The sequence below is a fragment of the Carica papaya genome, chromosome 8 (genome assembly GCF_054855325.1).
Source record: "Carica papaya isolate Zhongbai chromosome 8, ASM5485532v1, whole genome shotgun sequence".
NCBI lineage: Eukaryota > Viridiplantae > Streptophyta > Magnoliopsida > Brassicales > Caricaceae > Carica > Carica papaya.
The window spans coordinates 11,253,557-11,272,952 of NC_142316.1; the positions used below are offsets into that span (position 1 = coordinate 11,253,557).

General features: G+C 34.1%; 1 protein-coding gene across 7 annotated transcripts; it reads right to left on the bottom strand.

The window, feature by feature from the left end:
* Positions 1 to 1,932: 1,932 nt before the first annotated feature.
* Positions 1,933 to 19,396, bottom strand: LOC110810736 (Transducin/WD40 repeat-like superfamily protein). 7 transcript variants are annotated; one of them, XM_022037000.2, is made up of 14 exons: positions 19,064 to 19,381; positions 17,188 to 17,536; positions 17,011 to 17,086; positions 16,830 to 16,919; positions 16,707 to 16,751; positions 9,231 to 9,311; positions 8,401 to 8,497; positions 8,127 to 8,185; positions 5,351 to 5,461; positions 5,101 to 5,240; positions 4,957 to 4,996; positions 3,076 to 3,138; positions 2,796 to 2,989; positions 1,933 to 2,513 (listed from the first exon to the last, which is right to left on the bottom strand). In XM_022037000.2, exons 1-14 carry the CDS (start codon positions 19,110 to 19,112, stop codon positions 2,021 to 2,023), a joined length of 1,887 nt encoding a protein of 628 aa, XP_021892692.1. In that variant the 5' UTR covers positions 19,113 to 19,381; the 3' UTR covers positions 1,933 to 2,020. The 7 variants fall into 7 exon arrangements, with proteins under 7 accessions (XP_021892692.1, XP_021892696.1, XP_021892693.1 ...); XM_022037004.2 differs by having other exon boundaries at positions 17,188 to 17,608; positions 19,064 to 19,374; XM_022037001.2 differs by having other exon boundaries at positions 17,188 to 17,669; positions 19,064 to 19,371.

Here is a 19,396-nt window from a genome sequence, read left to right on the forward strand (position 1 = left end):
ATGGTTCGAGGGTCTCAAGCTTGAGAGTAACAATATCTTAAATTTTTCATTAGATTAGAAATCAATTAGGCCCTAAATATAGTTTTGGCTCTTGGGGAGTCGTTTACTAATAGATTATTGAACTTAAAGAGGTTTTTATTGAGAAAGAGACGCTTGAAATGAGTTTATAGTAGACAAAGAGTGGCTAATGAGATAACTAGAGGAAACGATACAGATCATTTATTTAACATTCTCTTCCACGTATGAGATTTTTTTTTTAAAAAAAAAAAAAGATTGTACAGGTTATTAAATTTCTGTTTTTATTTTACTTTGACATCAATTTAAAATTATTTTAAATCTTAAAAGAGGAAGTAGAAGAGAATGGACAATTGAAAAAAAAAAAATTTCCATTTCATTTTATTTCATTAAACAAAGAATTTTCAAGTCCAGAGTAAGAGAAAACTTCTTTCCTCTTTTATCTTCTTTCTCTTGCATATATATATATATATATCCACACATATCCTTATGAATAATGAAATAAAGGTACATTTATTTATTTTGTGGTAATTATAGTGAATAAGACCCACATACTATGATGAAGTGGTGGGTGGCAAGTAATTGAAAGGAAATGGTAACATAAGACCATGTGAACAATGGAAAGCAACACAACATAACACAAAGATATGTCTAATGTCCTTTTTTTTTTTTTTTCCTTTGGGTTATCTGCCAAAATCAAAAAAGCTTTTTGAATATGATCGTATAGAGAATAGACTAGAAAACAGAACAAAAAAGAAACCCTAATCATTAATTTAAACGAAACAAATGGGGTCGTTGGTTGGGGAGCTCTTGAGCTCTGAACATTAAATAATGTTTACAGACAAAAACACAGATTAAATATGCTAATTAAGCATTGGCTCTAAATTAATCTAATCCCATCTTTATTTTTGGCGTTTCTTATTATTATTATTAATTTTGCATAATATCTTTTCTCATTTCCCATCAATTAATTAAAAATGCAACCATCTAATACATATCTGTTTGTTGGGGCAAAATAGTAGATTACAGCAAATCTAAAAAGAAAATCAAATAAAACAATAAAAAAATGACTCTTCGATATTGTCACATAGGAGCAAATTATACCTAACATTATAAAAATAAATGAACCAAAAAAACAAGAAACCTGGCCAGAAAATGACATTAAAAAATATAATATAATTATATTGGAGATTGTTCCTTCTCGTGATATGTCACGTCCAGAGAGAAATGTTACGTGCTCTTTTGAATTTATTTATAGTTGCATTCGTTTTTTGTTTATACTTCTTTCTATATAGTTTTCATGCCAGAAGTGGAGCCATGTAAACTTACAAGAAAAGGAAATTGCCATAGTTTGTTGGATTCTCTAATATTTTCTGCATGTTTCCAATCCAAGTTTTACTGGCAGAGACAAATAAGCAATTGAATTGAGATCTAAAAATCAAATTAACCAAACCAGTTGAATAGAATGATTCTATTTATTGGATTTTTTAATTAACTCGGTAAAAAATCGAAAAATTGATCTCTCAATACCGACCAAAAATTTGATTAAAATTTTTTGTTTTTTCCAATTAATAATTATATATATAATGATTTAATGTTGACTCTTCTATTTGTTTCACTATTTAATACGTATATATAAATATGTTTAATTAATATTTTTAATTAATTTAAACAATCAGATTCTATTTACATTTATTAATTAGATAACCTGCAGAAAATTTACAAGTGATGAAAATTAGATTGCTTCCTTGCAATAATTATATTAATCTAATGTTCCCAAAAGAAAATGTTGTCTAACAAAACTAACTAGCGATTTCTGAGAGTAACACAGCGAATTTTCATAAGTACTTTTCTTTTGTCTAAAACTAAAATCACCTCAATAGTTTATCTGGTATCTAATAATAGAATTGGTAAAAATTATATGGAACCAAAGAATATTTCCACTGAGCACAAAATACTTACAATACATGTTACACGAACAACTATAAGCTTGTAGTTAACCTTTTCATGAGACTGGAGAACTGAAGAGTTGCAAAGTATTCTCACTTAGTAAACCGAGCAATCCTTTATGGAGTACATGCGTATACCTCACATCATGAATGGGATAGTTTATTGCTTTAAAGCGCTGGACGACGCTAAAAGAAGGCAAATCTCGCAACATAAGTTCACATGCAGACTCATCCCAAGATCCAAACAATTGCTTCTCATTTCCTCTATCAATAATTATAGTTCTTGGCAACCTAATGCTATCTACATTACTACAAGCTGAACCCAACTTCTGATAACAGCTACCACTAGAATCTCTCCGGATGTGAATATGAGAACCCTGTACCCAATTCCGCATAACAGGTGAAGGAGTAAGAGAAGGTTGCGAAAAAGTTATCTCATTAGGAAATTCCACTCGTGGGCGGTATGAAGCAACAATGTCATCACTGCTACGACAATATGCAAAGGATGTACACACTCCTTGATTCTTTGTTTCAGGAACCAAAAATGCCCTTCATAGAAAGGAAATTAAGAAAAACATGTTAGAGATACGTTTCTTCTAATGATAGGACCGTAGCAATACTACTAGGTGACTCCAAGATACTTAAAACTTCACCTAGATCCCCCAGTCAGCCAAAAGTAACAAGAAGAAAGGTTTGATGGAATTCCTCCAAGTGGGCACTTCAGAGTTGTCTCACACTTAATGCAGCAAGGTTTAATAAAATTGCAAGTGGAAAGAATGCGGGCAACCTACTATACCATGTTAAGCTTAAATAAAAGTGATAAAAACTCACCTTTCATTAGCACCACCGAAGTTCCACTGACACAGGCCAAGGGAAGAAGCAGACAATACAACTCTAGAGCCAGCGGAGAGGGCTGAATTTTGCAAAAGAGGGTGTACTGTATGTATTGGGTTGCTTGATAGCCCATTAAGGGATTCCATGGCTCCCGTAGTTTGGCGCATGTCAAACACCCATAATGATCCATTCTGCAAGAAGATGCGGCAAAAATAAAGGCAGTTCACAACACACAATACGGTTGCAAAAATGAAGTAAAAGCACTTGACGCTCAGACCTGTAGTCCAGCATATATATGATGAGAATTGTTGAGATCCCATGAACACGACCAAGCAGGAACCTGCAAGTACAACATTTACAAGGTAACAACAAAATAAATATAAAACAACCAGAATATTCAATATATATATATATACCAACCAGATCTGACATTTGCAAGAACATAATTAGAACTTCCTCAAAGGAAGGGAAGGTTGAAATAATGATTTACTACTCAAAGAGAAGACTGAAGCATTAGTTATTTACCGGGTCTCTTCTACAAGGTTCTAAAAAAAAAAAATTTAATTGAGTTCTAAACAATATACATGCCGGGATGTAGCAGCCAAGTGAGACATTCTTGGCCGTGAAATATGTCTCTGTTAACTGTAGAACAAAGCCATACTGGTATAAAAATAACTAATAAGAGAGCTTTAGACTCAGTTCCCTAAATGAAAATATGTTCCGACTTATATGTATAAGTCCTTCATTTTTTAAACATTGTTTGAATTTACTATCATTCATTTCCAACTTGTAGTATTCTAAACTATACACATATGATGGTGTGTTTCTTAGACTTGCAATCATTTTCTACACATTGTTTGAATTTTCAACTACCATGTGCTTTTATAAACATATATGAAATCAAGAATCCCTACGCATGTGCCTACAATAACAAGACGAAGATTGTCAAGATTTCTAATAGTACATCGGAGACAGCAGTAACAGCAGTCTCCATAGGTTTTCAAAACCAAAAATATCACGTTAAGGAAATAGTCATATCCTGAGAAAGACTATGCAACATTGCACAATTCTATCTTCCTTTGTGAAAAAGCAAAGTCGTAAGGCCATGTGATGTTACGCTCCAACATGTTAATGTTAATAAAATTTACAGATAGCAGCAAGAGGAAGAAGGTTTAGTCCTTAATAGACATTTTCCTTGGTTCTTTTAGGATCTCTTGCAAATGCTATTTTTATTATTAGATCTAGGAATTGGTTAATTAAAGGTAGAATTTAACTTCAATGAAGTGTGAACCTGTTCCAAATTTAGATACCCAAGGAATCTTTTTCTAAGTAGCCCTTGTTAAGATTGAAGGCTTCTCTCGAAGGATTCTCTCTTAATGAACTCTTAAGCTCTTTCACAACAAATCCATAATAAGATCCAATTCCATAATAACATTTGATTTAGAATATGGTTAGTTGCGATTTTTCAGTTGCTTTTGCAGTTACTTTTGGAAACAGCAAAGCTTTTAGCTGCAGCAGTTAAAAACAAGTTTTTCTTTTTAACAGAACTTTTCTGAAAAGAACCATCAATGGAGACTCAGGCAGATAATAAATTACTTTAATGTCTCACATTAGCATCCATTCATTCCGTTGTACCTTAAGACAAAGACATTTCTGTCAAATACTTAAAACAATATAAGCATGTTTCCTATGCATAAAGTGCAAAAACCAACATGAGTTTTCTCTCAATCTTAAGAATCTCTGACCCTTCACGAATTTGACTGAAATTCCCTACTTCACTCAAAATCTACATTTCCCTCTCTACAATATCTGTTAGTATTAACATTAATATATGATGTGCCATCCTAACATATTTTTTTGAAATAGTAAAATACCCTTATATACTATTATTACTATAATAAATTAAAATATTTAAATAATTTTTATTTAAAAAATTCCCAGCCAGTAGCTTGTTAAACACTCAGCCAAGTCATCAGATCATTTGCAGGGTAAGCAACTGGTGTGGGATGCAGATCCCCAGAAATAGGAGAGTTTTTGCTTAAATTCGGACTTTCTGGAGATTAGGACAAAATGAAGGGAAGCATTTGCAGTTAAGCCAAGATTATCAATCGATATCAAAATCTCAACCACTAAACAGCAACGGAAGGAAGCATTTTACCGGCAGATGATAGGAAAGGACAATGTTGTTGCTTTCCATGCTGAAACAAATTGAACAACTAAGTTACTATAATTATTCACTTGGGGGAGGTGAGGGGTTGCAATTGTCTTAAAATAAAGGTCCTTAAACAAGGAATAGTACCACCTGATAACAGATAATTTCTTCCCCATTGAAGCAAATAGCGCAAGGCCACTGCTAGAAGGAGAAATGTGCAGGTCCTTGATTGGCCTAGTACCAGGGAGCAGTAAAATGTCTTGAGTTTCATGTGGAGAAATCAAGCTCATCTGCAAATCCACAATTTTTAAAGTATTCAATTAAGCACAGTTCTCAAGTGGAAAGAAACAAAAAAAAAAAATCTGAAGGCCTACTTCAAATGGAGGCCCAGAAACCTTACTTTTGTAATTACATATGTTCCACCATCTCTAGAGAGTTTTCGAGTCAACAATATAATTTGGCCGGAAGCATCCACATCAAATAACCGTGCACCATCCACCCGCAATTCTTCCTACAAAAATATCAGGCCTTTGAAGTTTCTGATGTTTGGAAGTAAAACCTAACTGTCTAATATTAGGGAAAACACAAAGAAAAACAAAAAAAAAAACACACATACAACCCAATACTTTGGATTCAATCTATTAAACCTGCCATGGTTCAATTGTGAAAACTTACTCCTTACACCTTAATAATCACCACATTCTATCTTCTAGTCAAGTTAAGTTAAAAATAACAAAATCTTCAAAAAAGTTTCTCTTTCACAGTTTTCGTTCAAGTTATTCGTGCTCTCTCGCCATTAACTGCAAACATGGATAGGCCTCTATCCTAGCCAGAAGACATAACTAAAAAAGTGTATATGATGATCCTCCCTGAATTTGAAACTCCAGATATAAGACATCAGGTTTACAAGTTAAAATGGCAACAATATGGTCTTAAGCAATCCCCAAGAGTTTGGTTCGAAACATTCACAATAGTAGTAGAACAACATAGATATTCCCAATGTCAAGCCGACCATACACTGTTTGTAAAGAAATTAAACCATGGTAAATTATCTATTCCAATAATGTATGTTATGATATAATTGTCAATAACAAATTCACAAAAGAATTGATTAATTTAAACAAAACTCTGACCAAGGAATTCTAAGATTAAAGACCCAGGAAATTTTATATACTTCCTAGGAATGGAAGTGAAAAGATCAAGAGAAGGCATCTCTATGTCTCGAAGAAAATATATCATAGATTTACTTATTAAGTGTGAGATATTGCGATGTAAGCCAGCTAACACATTTATGGAAGCCACCAAGAGTTGGGGATGTCTAGAAAAGGTGCTCCAGTTCATAAAGGTTGGTACTAAAGATTAGTAGACAAATCACCCACCTCTCTCACACACGCGTCCAGATATTGAATTTTCTGTCAATGTTGAATGACAGTTCATGAATAATCAGCAACACGAGCATATGAAAGCTTTATCTCAAAAGAAAAAAGCATATGGAAGCTGTTTATAGGATTCTGAAATACTTGAAATTGACACTGGCAATGGTTTATTCTTCAAGAAAGGTCCTAGACGAAAGATAGAAATTTACAGTGGTGAGATTAGGCAGGATCTATCACAGACCAAAGATCAATATCTGGTTATTTACAAGGAAAAACTTGGTCATATGGAGAAGAAAGAAACAATTTATTATCTCTAGAAGTAGTGCAGAAGCTGAATGTCGCATTGGCCAATTTGTGAAGGTATTTTGATTAGAAGGTTAGTTAAGGAACCAGGAACTAACTTAAAAGACCCTATGAAGCTTTTTTGTGATAATCAATCTATTCTAAGTATTGCTAAGAATCCAGTTCACCATGACATAAGCAAAGATGTTGAGCTTGATCTTCACTTCATCAAAGAAAAAGTAGAAGGCAATATTACCCAAATGCTCGACACGCCAACAAAGTCACGTGCTGCAGACATCCTAACCAAAGTCTTGACTCAGGAAAACCTTGTAGACCTAAATTCCAAGCTTGGAATGAATAACATTTCAACCGAATTTGAGGGGCAGTGTGGAAATATTCTCAGAATCTAATTCTTGATTATGGAAATATTCTCAGCCTTTAATTCTTGATTGGATCAACAATCCAGCTATTATTAGTTATTCTTTTGTTGTTAATAGCTAGATTCGACATTACTAGATTTTATTTTGTTTCCTATTTTACTGTAAATTATTGGTTAAACTTTCCTCTAAAAGAAAAGTAATTAATTGCAAAGTATATATATTGTCTATCTTCATCCCTTTGAATATAGAAATTTCTTCCTTTCCACAAATATGGTGATAGAGGTGTATGTGATCCGTGAAGAGCAGGAAAAAGGAAATTTCTAGAAACTTACATGTAGCAAAAATTGGCAATTTGAGAAGGGGAAAGAGATTGCTTGTTCCTTTGTTATGATTTAGAGAGGTCTTAGCCCTTACGGAGGTCGAACCTGACACAGGAATCACTCAGTGATGGTAATAATAGCGACGGAACCAACTGATGATTGTGGGTGTTTGAAGGAATAGAAAAAGCTGTGGAAAAGGGGAAAAAAAAGCCAAAATGGAAAGGTGTTCGAAAGGTAGTGGAAGGGAGAAGAATAATTTTTGGCTTTTTTTTGGGTTTTGACTGGGGAAAAACACAAAGTGGGTATATATGTCTCCTAACTAAAGAAGGATAGCTGTAGGAGATGAAAAAGTGAAAAAAATAATAACAATAATAATTCGTGAGAGCTTATACGGTCCAAAACTGGATCCAACCAAAACCAAAAATGACCTTGATCTGGATCAAAGACCGGAACATTTAAGAATCAGTTTGACCTGGTTTTAACAGAATTTTCAGGTTTGGAAGTTCAAACCAAATGGACCAGTTTTCTGTGTCAATTAAAAAAATAAAAAATAATAATTTATATCCTCTTATTTGTTGGTTCTGCCAGGTTTATACATTTCACGCACACAAATCACACATGCACCGCCCACGTAAAGCAGAGCAGAGGAATGGAGTTTAGAGACTGTTTCCTTAATACCTATCAAAACCATCCGTGCTCAAGCAGAAACAATGACAGGTGAAACAGTCATAAAGATTAAACAGATAAAGCAAGATACAAGGAGGGGCTGACCATAAAGGTGAAGCTAAAGAGCAAAGAGTGAGGAAAATGTGATATACCTGAGATATGAAGTTACAAGAAGGTCCTTCTGTACTAAATATTGCATGGGATTTATTTCCTACAAGACACACATGATATTATTGCATTGCATGGCACAAAAATTATTTTCATATTTACAGGGAGAGACACATCTGAAAACATCAAGCACATAGAAAGAACCTATTGATAATGACCTCCAATGACCAAACCATTAACTTCATTAGAGAAAGGTTCAAATAAAGATTCATATTTTTTATGAAGCAATGAATCACACACTGAAAAAGAGAAAATTACCAGATGCAGATTGTCCAGAACTGTGCCAAGAGGCTCTAACCAATCCCGATGGTCTGCACTGCCATTCTTCTGATGAACCTTCCAACTGAGTTGCCCTCTACAGAGCCAAATGTCAAAGTCAAACATGATAAGCAAAAGGCTTTCATAAAGATATCTAATAAGTACTTATTTTCTATCAGAATAAACCTTCCAAATAGTTTACAAGTAACGCCATCAACAGAATTTAGAAATACAAAAAAATAATCAAACCCAATATTCCAGCTCGCCAATTACTCCGTTCAGTGGACATGATCAAAACATGCATGCACCATGGAGAAAAATATAAGCAGACAAACAACACAAACATAAAGAAAAAGTTACTTCAAATATCACTGCTGGTAATTTCATTCACATAAACATTATGAACACCAAATAAAGATCTCAAACTCAGTAGTACAAGGTTATCTCTGCTAATTATTCAATCAACTTTACAACATAATTTTTTTTATTTGTCCGAGGAAAAAATGGTTAAAAAAACAAACAATAGACAGAATCGAAGAATATTTGACTAAAACAGGTACAAGAAGACACACAGAACTGGTTATAAAGACGCCAAGAAAGTACATGCTGGAGTAGAGAACTCAGACCATGCACGTACTGTTATAAAACATTAGCACTGAAGAAACCTTGTAGAAACTGTTTGTAACGAAAGTGTCAAGCTAAAGAAATGACACAAGATACTCACAAAATATTAATAAAGCAGGATTCACAATTCAACACTATTCAGTGCTTAAAACTAGCAATAGCTTTAGAAACGTGTACAGAATAGAAACTTAATTTACATCGCATACATCTAAAAGCTGATTGACTCTCAATTGCAGCTCCATTGTGCTCTTTCTCGATTCAGCTTCCTTCTTGCACAAATCAGCATTCTGAATACGATAGAAAGCCATTAATTTCCTGGCAAGATATGCAACAACTAGCATATCCTAGCTTCTTACACAACAGCAACTGCTCACAGAATTACAGCGGGAGGCAAAAAGAGAGATATTCATGCACTTTGCAAATAACATGTTTTAGATGATCTCTAAACAGTTGTAGTTTGAACTTATTCAATTTTGAATTCTACGGTTTATCTTGTGACACTCCAATATATGAATTTTAGGTTTTGTCATTTTACCTACTAGTTTTTAGAGGACATCTGTGCTTAGATTTCTAAACGACAGAGAAATTCAAAGTTAAAAAATCAACATTTGGAGAAGAAAACCAAAATGTTACAAAATAAGAGCCTAAAAAACTAATAATCTTATGTAAAATAAAAAAATATTTAATGCACTGATAAGTGCCATAAGTTTCAAGCTTTGTTCAATTGAGTGCCTCATATCTTATTTTGAGCAATTCTTTTTGTGCATCATGTGTTTAGACTTCAAATAGAAGTTTGAAGTTAAATAAACCAAAATTAGGGGAAGAGGAAAAAAAAAAGGTTACAAAATAAGAGCCTAAAAAATATGTTTAGAATGAAAAATGTGAAATCCACTAATAGTTGCCATAGCTTTCAAATTTTGCCCAATTTAGTGCCTCTAGTTTATTTTGACCAATTTTTTTCAGAAGAAAAAGAAGAATTATATTAACATAGCATCAAGAGAGCGCAACCCAAAAAAGAAACAACTTTAAAAACTACCAAAACATCAATAAAGCCTCTTAGATCCTCAACAGAATTCAAAGGATGGTCTTAATAAGAAAACAAATGATTTGGAGCTACAAATCTTTAAACCTATCAAAATTGTCTCTATATCCCCCAAAGCCCTTATATTCCTTTACTTCCAAATGCTCGTACGTAATCAAGGTGATAGAAAATAAGTTCATCAGCTTGGATGTCTATTCAAACCCAAATTTCATCCACAACTGGACCAGCCATCACCCGGCATACACCAAAAAAGCTATAGGCAATTGCCTTTATTTGAGAAAAAGAAATATAGGCACCAAAGGAAGATGATTAGGTGATTCAACAACGCTCTTACAAGATAACACATTTCAGTATTTTCCTCTTCTTAATCAGGTTGCCTACAGTAAGAGTACTACACTTCACTGCTTCCCAATAAAAAAAAATTACTTCAGAGGAGGCATATATCTTCCATATCTGCTTCTAGGAAAAATTTCTTTGCCCATAGCAATGTTTGTTAAATGGGAGGAAAAGGACTTCAAAGAAAATTCACCTTTCAGTCTCAATTTCCAAATTAGCTCATCCAAAGCCTCATGCAGTTTAATCATAATATGAGAGAAACCGAAGAAAACTGACATATTCATTCACCTTCCAATCATTGAGGATTCTGACAAAGTCCACTCCCAGAACCCAGTGGCTAATGCAAAGAAAAGACTCTACCATCATGACCTCTTACAGCAAGGCAAAGAGTATAGCATGAAAAAGTGCTACTTTTGAGACCTCCTTCACTCCCGTCATCCATTCAAAGCATCACTCTTTAATCCAACCCTCCTCTCCATTTAATGAAACCATAACACTCTTCCCTCCCCAAATTGATCTTCTTCAAAAGACTCACTCAATAAAGGAATTAGACATCCCAAAATATTCTTGGCATATTTTTTTTATCATCCTACACAATAATCTCCAAAACCACTTAACAAGAAGCACTTTGTTAAGGTCTCAAACCGATATAGTCCTCCCGCAATAAGGAAGCTTAAACTTATGCTGAGCCAAGAAGCAAAATATATTCCTCTGAACAAAGTCACCCAAAAGGAATAGACACTAAATCTGAATAGACATTAAAATCTTTCAAGCTTTTCAGAAAACTAGCAGGGCTAGATAATAGCAAAAGATAGTAAACTGAAAATTTTGGTAGTGTACCCTTCATAAGTGTCAGCCAACCCCTTTTGGAAAGTAAACCCCTCTTCCACTCTGTCAATATGGTCTAAGACATAGTCACAACAAGGTCTCAAATGGAGAGATCCTTAAACCTATTACCAAGGGCCAAACCCAGATACATCAAAGGGAGACTTGCAACCTTGCGTCCCAGAATCCTGACTAAAGAGGCTGACTCCTGCCCTTCTCCAAGCAAGACCACTTCCACCTTTCCTCAATTGTTTTGATCAAGGAAGTGCCTATTGTTTAGATTATATCCAAAATAAGTGTCCTTATTTTAGGTTGTATTCAGTTAAGCATCCATAGCAACACTTCAACTAGAAAATTTCCATGTTAGCATCTTTATGTACCATGTGCAAAATATTTTCCAAGTTAACATCTTAAAAAATAAACTACTTTTCATTTTATTACTAAAATAAAAATGCTAAAAATAAAAAATAAAAAAAATCTTCTAGTGTATTAAGATCAAGTTTCTGTTTCAATATTATAAAATATATTACAGAATATTCTCATGTAATTGTTAATTGATTTCCTATATATATTAGCATTAATAAGGTGATTTACATTAGAATATATAGATCCCTCCTCCGTGTATATATATCCAAACCCATTGGAATAAAATAACAAGAATACTTTTTCCCTATTTTCTCTGCTATTGTACATGGTGTTAGAGCAAATGTTTGAGGGAACCAGGTTATAGAGAGACTCAGATCAAGGGGAAAGAGGAAAACAGATCTGGTGTTTTTCCTTTCATCCCCGACACCACCTGAAACCAGAAAGACGTACAGCGGTCCAGGAAACCAGAAGGCTGAAGATGGGGCACAACGACCAGATCTGTCCATTCCCTGCACGTCGTCGCGGAGGTAGACGGCCAGTGTGTGCAGATTGGACAAGTTGAACCGTGGGCGGCCTGGAAGGTGATCAAGTTTCGGTGCAACCAGATCCAGAGATGGAGACTCACGCGGCATCTATTTTTTGAAACCAAACAGCGGAAGAGAGAGTACACGTGCCAGAGAATAAGAAGACCTGCAGTGGTCCATTTTGCACGAAGGCGTTTTCCGGCATTCCTCACCAAATCCATGCCAGATCTGAGAGGGCACGCGGTTTTGTGGTGTTTTCGGTGAATAATTAGCAGTGCATGGCAGTTTCCAGCGGCGGCACATGGTGGTCTGGTGACAGCGTCTGTTTCAACGCGTGGAGGTGCGTGTTGTCCACTGGTTACGCGCGGTGTTCTGTTTGTGCAGTGGTGTTTCCCTGCGAGTGGTTGTTTATTTCTGATAGTAGTAATTCTCATTATTTGGTTTTTCATTTGCTTCGGTTGTGTCTACTTTAGGTGTTTCTAGTCGTTTCCAGTGATTTTCTTTTTATCTAAAGTTTAATTCTTATGTTAAAATCAGTGATAATATTGTTTGTTACTACTACCGTAAACAAGAACATATAAAGCGATACTGTAAGAAATTGCAAAATCGCAATCGAAAAACATAGACCTCTAATATTGTTGCTACTACTGCTTCCCCATCTTCTGAGATAATGGTTATAATTTCAACTAATGAGTATGTTACATTCACTCAGCATTAGGAATTTTTGAATAAATTTACGACTCTTTCTCAATCAGAGAAAAAATGTCTTATCTCCTCATCAAATAGATAGGTGATTGATTCTGGTACCACAGATCACATGACAGGTAATCCAAATATCTTTTTAATTTTCGACCACACAAAGCACCTTTTTCTGTAACAATTGCTGACGGGTTGACTTATAACATTGTGGGTTTCGGAACCACAAAACTAACTTCATTTATTACCCTGTCATATATATAAGTCTACCTAAACTTGCATTCAATCTGATTTCTGCGAATAACCTTACTAAAGATCTAAATTGTTGTATTAAATTCTTTTCTGATCACTATATTCTTCAAGATCTTATGATGAAGCAAATTATTGGTAAAAGATATGCATTATATGGTCTCTACATTCTTGATATCTGTGTACCCCGATCGGTTGTTTGCTCTACTATTGTTTCTTCATTTGAAACATATTGTCAACTGGGACATCCTTCTCTTCTTATGTTGAAGAATCTATGTTCTCAGTTTCATGATGTACCTTCACTGAATTGTGAGTCATGTCGATTTGCGAAACATCACTGTAGTCCGTCAGGTCCAAAAGTTAATAGACGAGCTGAGTCTGCTTTTAAGTTAGTTCATTCTGATAGTTAGAGTCTTTGTCCTGTTCTATCCAAAATAGGGTTTAAGTATTTTGTTATTTTTATACATGATTTTTCTCGAATGACTCGAATATATTTTATAAAGAATCATTATGAAGTATTTTCTCACTTTTATATTTTTTGTACTGAAGTCAAGATCTAATTCAATGTTTTTGTATATGTATTGAGAAGTGATAATGTTAAGAAATATATTTCAGATTCATTTCAAACTATAAGACTCAACACGAGATTCTTCACCAATCCTCGTGTGTTAATACACCCTCTCAACGTGGAGTCGCTGAGAGAAAGAACAAATACTTATTTGAGACAGCTCAAGTCCTCTTGTTCCAAACGCAAATCTCTAAACAATTCTAGACTAATATCATTTCCACAGCTTATTTCTTGATTAATTGTTTATTATCTACAGTACTCAATGAAGATGTTCCTTACAGTTTTCTTTTTCCAAACAAATCTTTGTTTCCAGTGCAATTTAAAATATTTGTTAACACATGTTCTGTTCGAGATGTGCAACCTAATGTGACAAAATTAAACCCAAGTATTTTGAAGTGTGTCTTTTTAGAATATTCTTGCCTTCAGAAACAAAACCTGTGCTACTCTAAATCTCAACAAATATTTGGTATCAACTTATGTGATCTTTTTAGAGAATACACCGTTCTTCTCCTCATTATCCAATTCTACAAATCAGGGGTCGGACGATAAGTGAGTCATCTATAGGTTCACACCAATTGTCTCTACTGAGCAAACAGATAATAATATTTCTCCAGATGATGTATCCCTATCTCTACTTGAGTAAGCTGATGATAATGTTGGTGTGCCTTCTACCCAAGTACCACCATCAATTGTTGATATTAATTACAGAAGACAACAGATTAATGATACATTTCTTGCACCATCTCCCTCGTCATCTGATTCTACCCCACTGAATCTTAATCTTCCCATTGGTTTTCGCAAAGGTAAACATCAGGCACCATTCCTAATCTAACTTATTCCATTGTTAATTTTATTTCATATGATCATTTGTCTCTCTTGTCTAACTCTTTCATTACTTCTATAGATACAATTTTCATACCTAAGATAGTTAAGGAAGCTTTGAATCATCCTGATTAGTATAATGTAATGTTTAAGAAGATAAATGCTATCGATGAAAATCATACTTGCGATTTGGTGAATTTATCTAAAGGAAAAAGAGTCATGGAGTACAAATGGATGTTCTCAGTCAAAGTAAACCCAGATGGTTATATGACAAGATTTAAAGCCAAACTTGTAGTAAAAGCTTATACTTAGACTTATGAGGGTGGATTATTCTGATACCTTCTCTCCGATAGCTAAACTTACATATGTCCGCTTATTCATCTCTATTGCGGTATTTCAAAATTGGCTCTTACACCAGTTGAATATCAATAATACACTCCTTCATAGCGACCTTTTAGAAGAAGTGTATCTGCAGCAACCATCTGAGTTTGTTGCTGAAATGGACTACGGAAAAGTCTATCATTTGAAAAAATCTTTACATAGTTTGAAGTAGAGTTCCGATGCGTGATTTGGCAAATTTAGTGAAGTACCTTTAGAATTTGGGCCGAAAAAGATCTAGTGTGACCACTCGATCTTTTATAGACAGTCAACAGCTGATCTAATACTTTTTATTGTCAATGTTGATGATATTGTCATTACAGAAGATGATTGTGCAAGAATATCCTCTTTTAAGTCATTCTTATATACCAAGTTTCACACTAAAAACTTGAGTCGGTTAAAATACTTTTTGAAAGTAGAAGTAATAAAAAGAAAAAAAAATGATTTTCTTATTTTAGAGAAAGTATGTACTTGATCTACTTGCAAAAACAAAAAAATTGGGTGCTAAGCCATGCAACACACTAATATTACCAAATGTTCATCTTACTAAAGATGATGGTGACCCCCTTGATGATCCAGAAAGGTACAAACGATTAGTTAGGAGCCTGAATCACCTCACAGTGACTCGTCCAAATATTGTATATCCTATCAGTGTTGTTAGCCAGTTAATGCATGCACCTACAGTTCAACATTGGGAGGCTTTTGGAACAGATTTTGTACTACTTAAAAGATACTCCAGTACTTAGCATATTATTTAGTAATCACTGGCACACTCACATTGAATGCTTTGCAGATATTAATTCGGATGGATCTAAAATTGTTAAAAGGTCCTCTACAGGATATTGTGTTTTTATTTGTGGGAACCTGGTATCATGGAGAATACAGGGCAGACTGTTGAGTTAGAATCTCATATTACCTGCAAAACTCTTGTATGATAATCACTTTGCCCTTCATATTACCTCAAATCCGGTGTACCATGAAAAAACCAAACATATCAAGATTGATTATCACTTCATCCGTGAAAAGATTCAAGAAAACTTGATCTCTACCGGTTATGTGAAGATAGAGGAACAATTAAATGATATATTCATAAAAATTTTAAATAGAACCCGGGTTGAATATCTTCATAACAAACTAAGCATGATTAATATTTATACTTCACCTTGAGAAAAAATGTTACAATATTACAGAGTATATTATGGAATATTCTCATGTAATCATTAGTTGATTTCCTAGATATATTAGCATTAATAGGGTGATTTATGTTATCATATATAGATCCCTCCTCCATGTATATATATACATATATATATATACAAATCCATTGGAATAAAACAAGAAGAAATATTTTTTCATATTTTCTCCGTTATTTTGCAATTACTTTAATTAATTTTAAATTGGTAGTACCTTGCTACTAGGTAAGCCAATTAATCTTAAACATCTAGTATTTGAATGCATTATCTTATTAATAATTTTTGCGGCTTTTTTATTTAGATAACTAAAAAATTTCCTTTTAACTTCTTTTAAAATGCTAGCATGGAAACTTTTGTCGTGTCGTATATCAAAACTACATTTATGCAATGTGAAATCAAGTTTAACACTTTTAGTTAAATTATTAGTGTGCCCACCTAATTGGATACAACATAAAACATTAAGGCACTTAATTTCTAAAATAAAAGATAAAGCATTCAATTGAATAAAACTTGAAAACTTTGGCACTTATTATTGCATTTAGCCAATGAAAAATAAAAACCACTACCAAGTACTGAATTATCATTTAAAAAAAGTGTTTGAATTTGAATTAGACCAAACTATATAAAGTGAAATTGTAATTACGTGAACATCTTATATGCATTTTTCCAACAATTTTTCCTACCTCCTTCTCAAGAGAAGCACATTTGGCCTCAAGAAACCGAATTCTCTGCATATAATTAAAAATAATCATTAAAATTGACTCCATATTTCCTCTAAAATATCTAGCAATAATTTCTATTATAACCTTTTGTGATTCTTCATCAACTGCCGTAACTCGTGATGCAAAAAGTTTCCGGATATCCTTCAGTGTACATTTTCTGTTGCACTGGGGACACTGAAAAGGAGGGGTAAAACATACGTAAGCCTGAGTGTACGAAATTGTAGAATTAATAAAGATGATTATTCATGAAATTAATAAAGAATACCTTTCTAGATGTTCTGCGTTGTTGCAACCATTTCTTAATACAAGAAAATCCATATATATGCCCACACGGAAGACAACTGCAGTGTACGAAATTGTAGCCGCAACAAATGTCCATTAAAAACCAAACATAAATGAAATTGTAGCCAGAAATGTGTAATTTAATCCAATTCTCAGTTACCAGACATGATGTTCCCCCGAATTTGTCCAGGTTTCCATGCATATTGGGCAAAACAGCCCATCGATTTCACTGCGACTCCACTCGCTTCCTTGAGAACCGCTGGACGAGTAGACATCTCCACCTCCTTCATCTCTTCTCTGCTTCTCTCCCTCTCCGTTCTCCAAAGAAATCTCAACAACATCTTGTGAAATCCAGGGAGATTCCACCACTTGAATGTACTCTTCATTTTGCAATTCTACTTCTTCCGTCTCCTCGTCTTCTTCCATTTCCTCTTCTTCAGTTTGTTGTTCTTCTTCGTCTTCTTGAGAATCTTGTTCATTGGCATACCGCTGAGCTTCATCATCTCCAACTGGCCGCATGTGGTTAATGTGATGATCCGCCATTAGGATACGAACAGGACGCTAAAGAGAGTGGATGTGTTCTTTGACAATAATAGAGGTGCAAGTTTCACATGGAGTGATCAATAGAAATAAACAGAAAATCTACAAAGCAAAATGAACAAATCCCAATCACATTATTCATTAACATAATTAAGTTAAAAGTCAAAGCAACAGAGGTTAGGCATTATTATTCTCTCAGCCACAAAAACTATGATCATAATAATTTTTGCAATAGGATAGTGCTTTGGAAATTCACTGCACCTTTGAGAGGTAATTCTATATGACGGGTATAATCGAATATCATTTTCATCTTTTGCTATTAGTGGAAGAAAAAATTGAAAAGACAAACAAAATTCATGGGTTCATTAATGAGTACACTCAAAAATGAAAGAGATATCGTGTCAGCACGTACTCGTTATCCTAGCATACTTAATTGATATATGTAATTATTAATACAACATATATAATATTTGAAGTAAAATGAAGTTCATTATTAAGTTGTCACTTCCCTGGTTTATGGCACCAGTGAAGTCCCACAATCTTTTCCCTTCCCAATAAGTAGACAATAGCAACAACAGTTACACCATTAAGAGGCAAATTCGTGAAACAGGAATCCCATAGTTGATGACAAGTTCTCGCAGCAAAATTGTAGAATCATTGATATGGCCATAAAATATTTCTGACCACAAGACATTCCAATTTATAGAAACCAAGAAATGATAATTATTTTCATCAAGACTATCATTTTTTATTTTCCAAAATTGGAAAACCGGAAGCACTAAAAACATCGGAACATTAAGAAATCGCAGCCCGGCTCCATCTACTTCCATTTCAAACTCCTGTTGGAACAGAAAGGCTTTCCTCCACAAACATGAAGAAATAGAACAAATACAACATGATGAAATTGAACCTCCATGCGTAAATAACGAAGGCGTATCAAGTACTTCAAACAGAAATGAGAACATAAAAAAATTTAGCAGACTTTATAAATTGTAAGTTACATGGTAAGAAACCCTAACTTAAGCTCATCAATTTTGCACCAATTTTCTCCAAAAATAAACAAACCTACATATAATTTACACAAGTGATAAGAGAATTCAGCGCACAGAAACAATAATCATTCAGACATTACATAAGGGGGCAAATTGCTTTCGAAACAAAAACAATTGAGAGAGATGGAAGGGGAAAGGAAAAGACGAAAACCTTCTTGCTCTAACCAGAAGGAGCGGGAAGTTCAACGCAGACAATATTCCGTACAAAAGAGTTACAAGAATTACACGTACAGCATATACACACACTGGATTATACACATATGCCGACAAATAGCCTTGGGTAGACACAATACGTACTGCTAATTGGTAAAGTTTATCTTATATACTTATTAAACTGGATATTACATGTATGCCTTTTTTGCAGAGTAATTTGAAGAAATGTTTAGAGGACAGGAAGGATTAAAGAAAAATAAAAAACTAAAAAATTAAAAAAAAAAAACTTACGAGCATACACGTATCTCGTCTCTGCAACGCTTGGAAAGATGTTCGCCATTGACTAGTGTGTCCATGGACGGCGACCGGCAGAAAGAGTGGGCTGACTGCCTATGAACTTAAGCTTGGGCATGCAACAGGCTGGATCCGGCCTCTTATCATTTTTGCAACTTCTATGTATAAATGAAAATATTTTCCAACTTCTATGTATAAGTCCATTTTCTAAACATTTGTTGAATTTACTATCATTCATTTCCAACTTATAGTATTCTAAACTATACACAAATGATGGTGTGTGTTTCCTAGATTAACGATGTTATCTGTCATCAGAATAAGAACATAAGT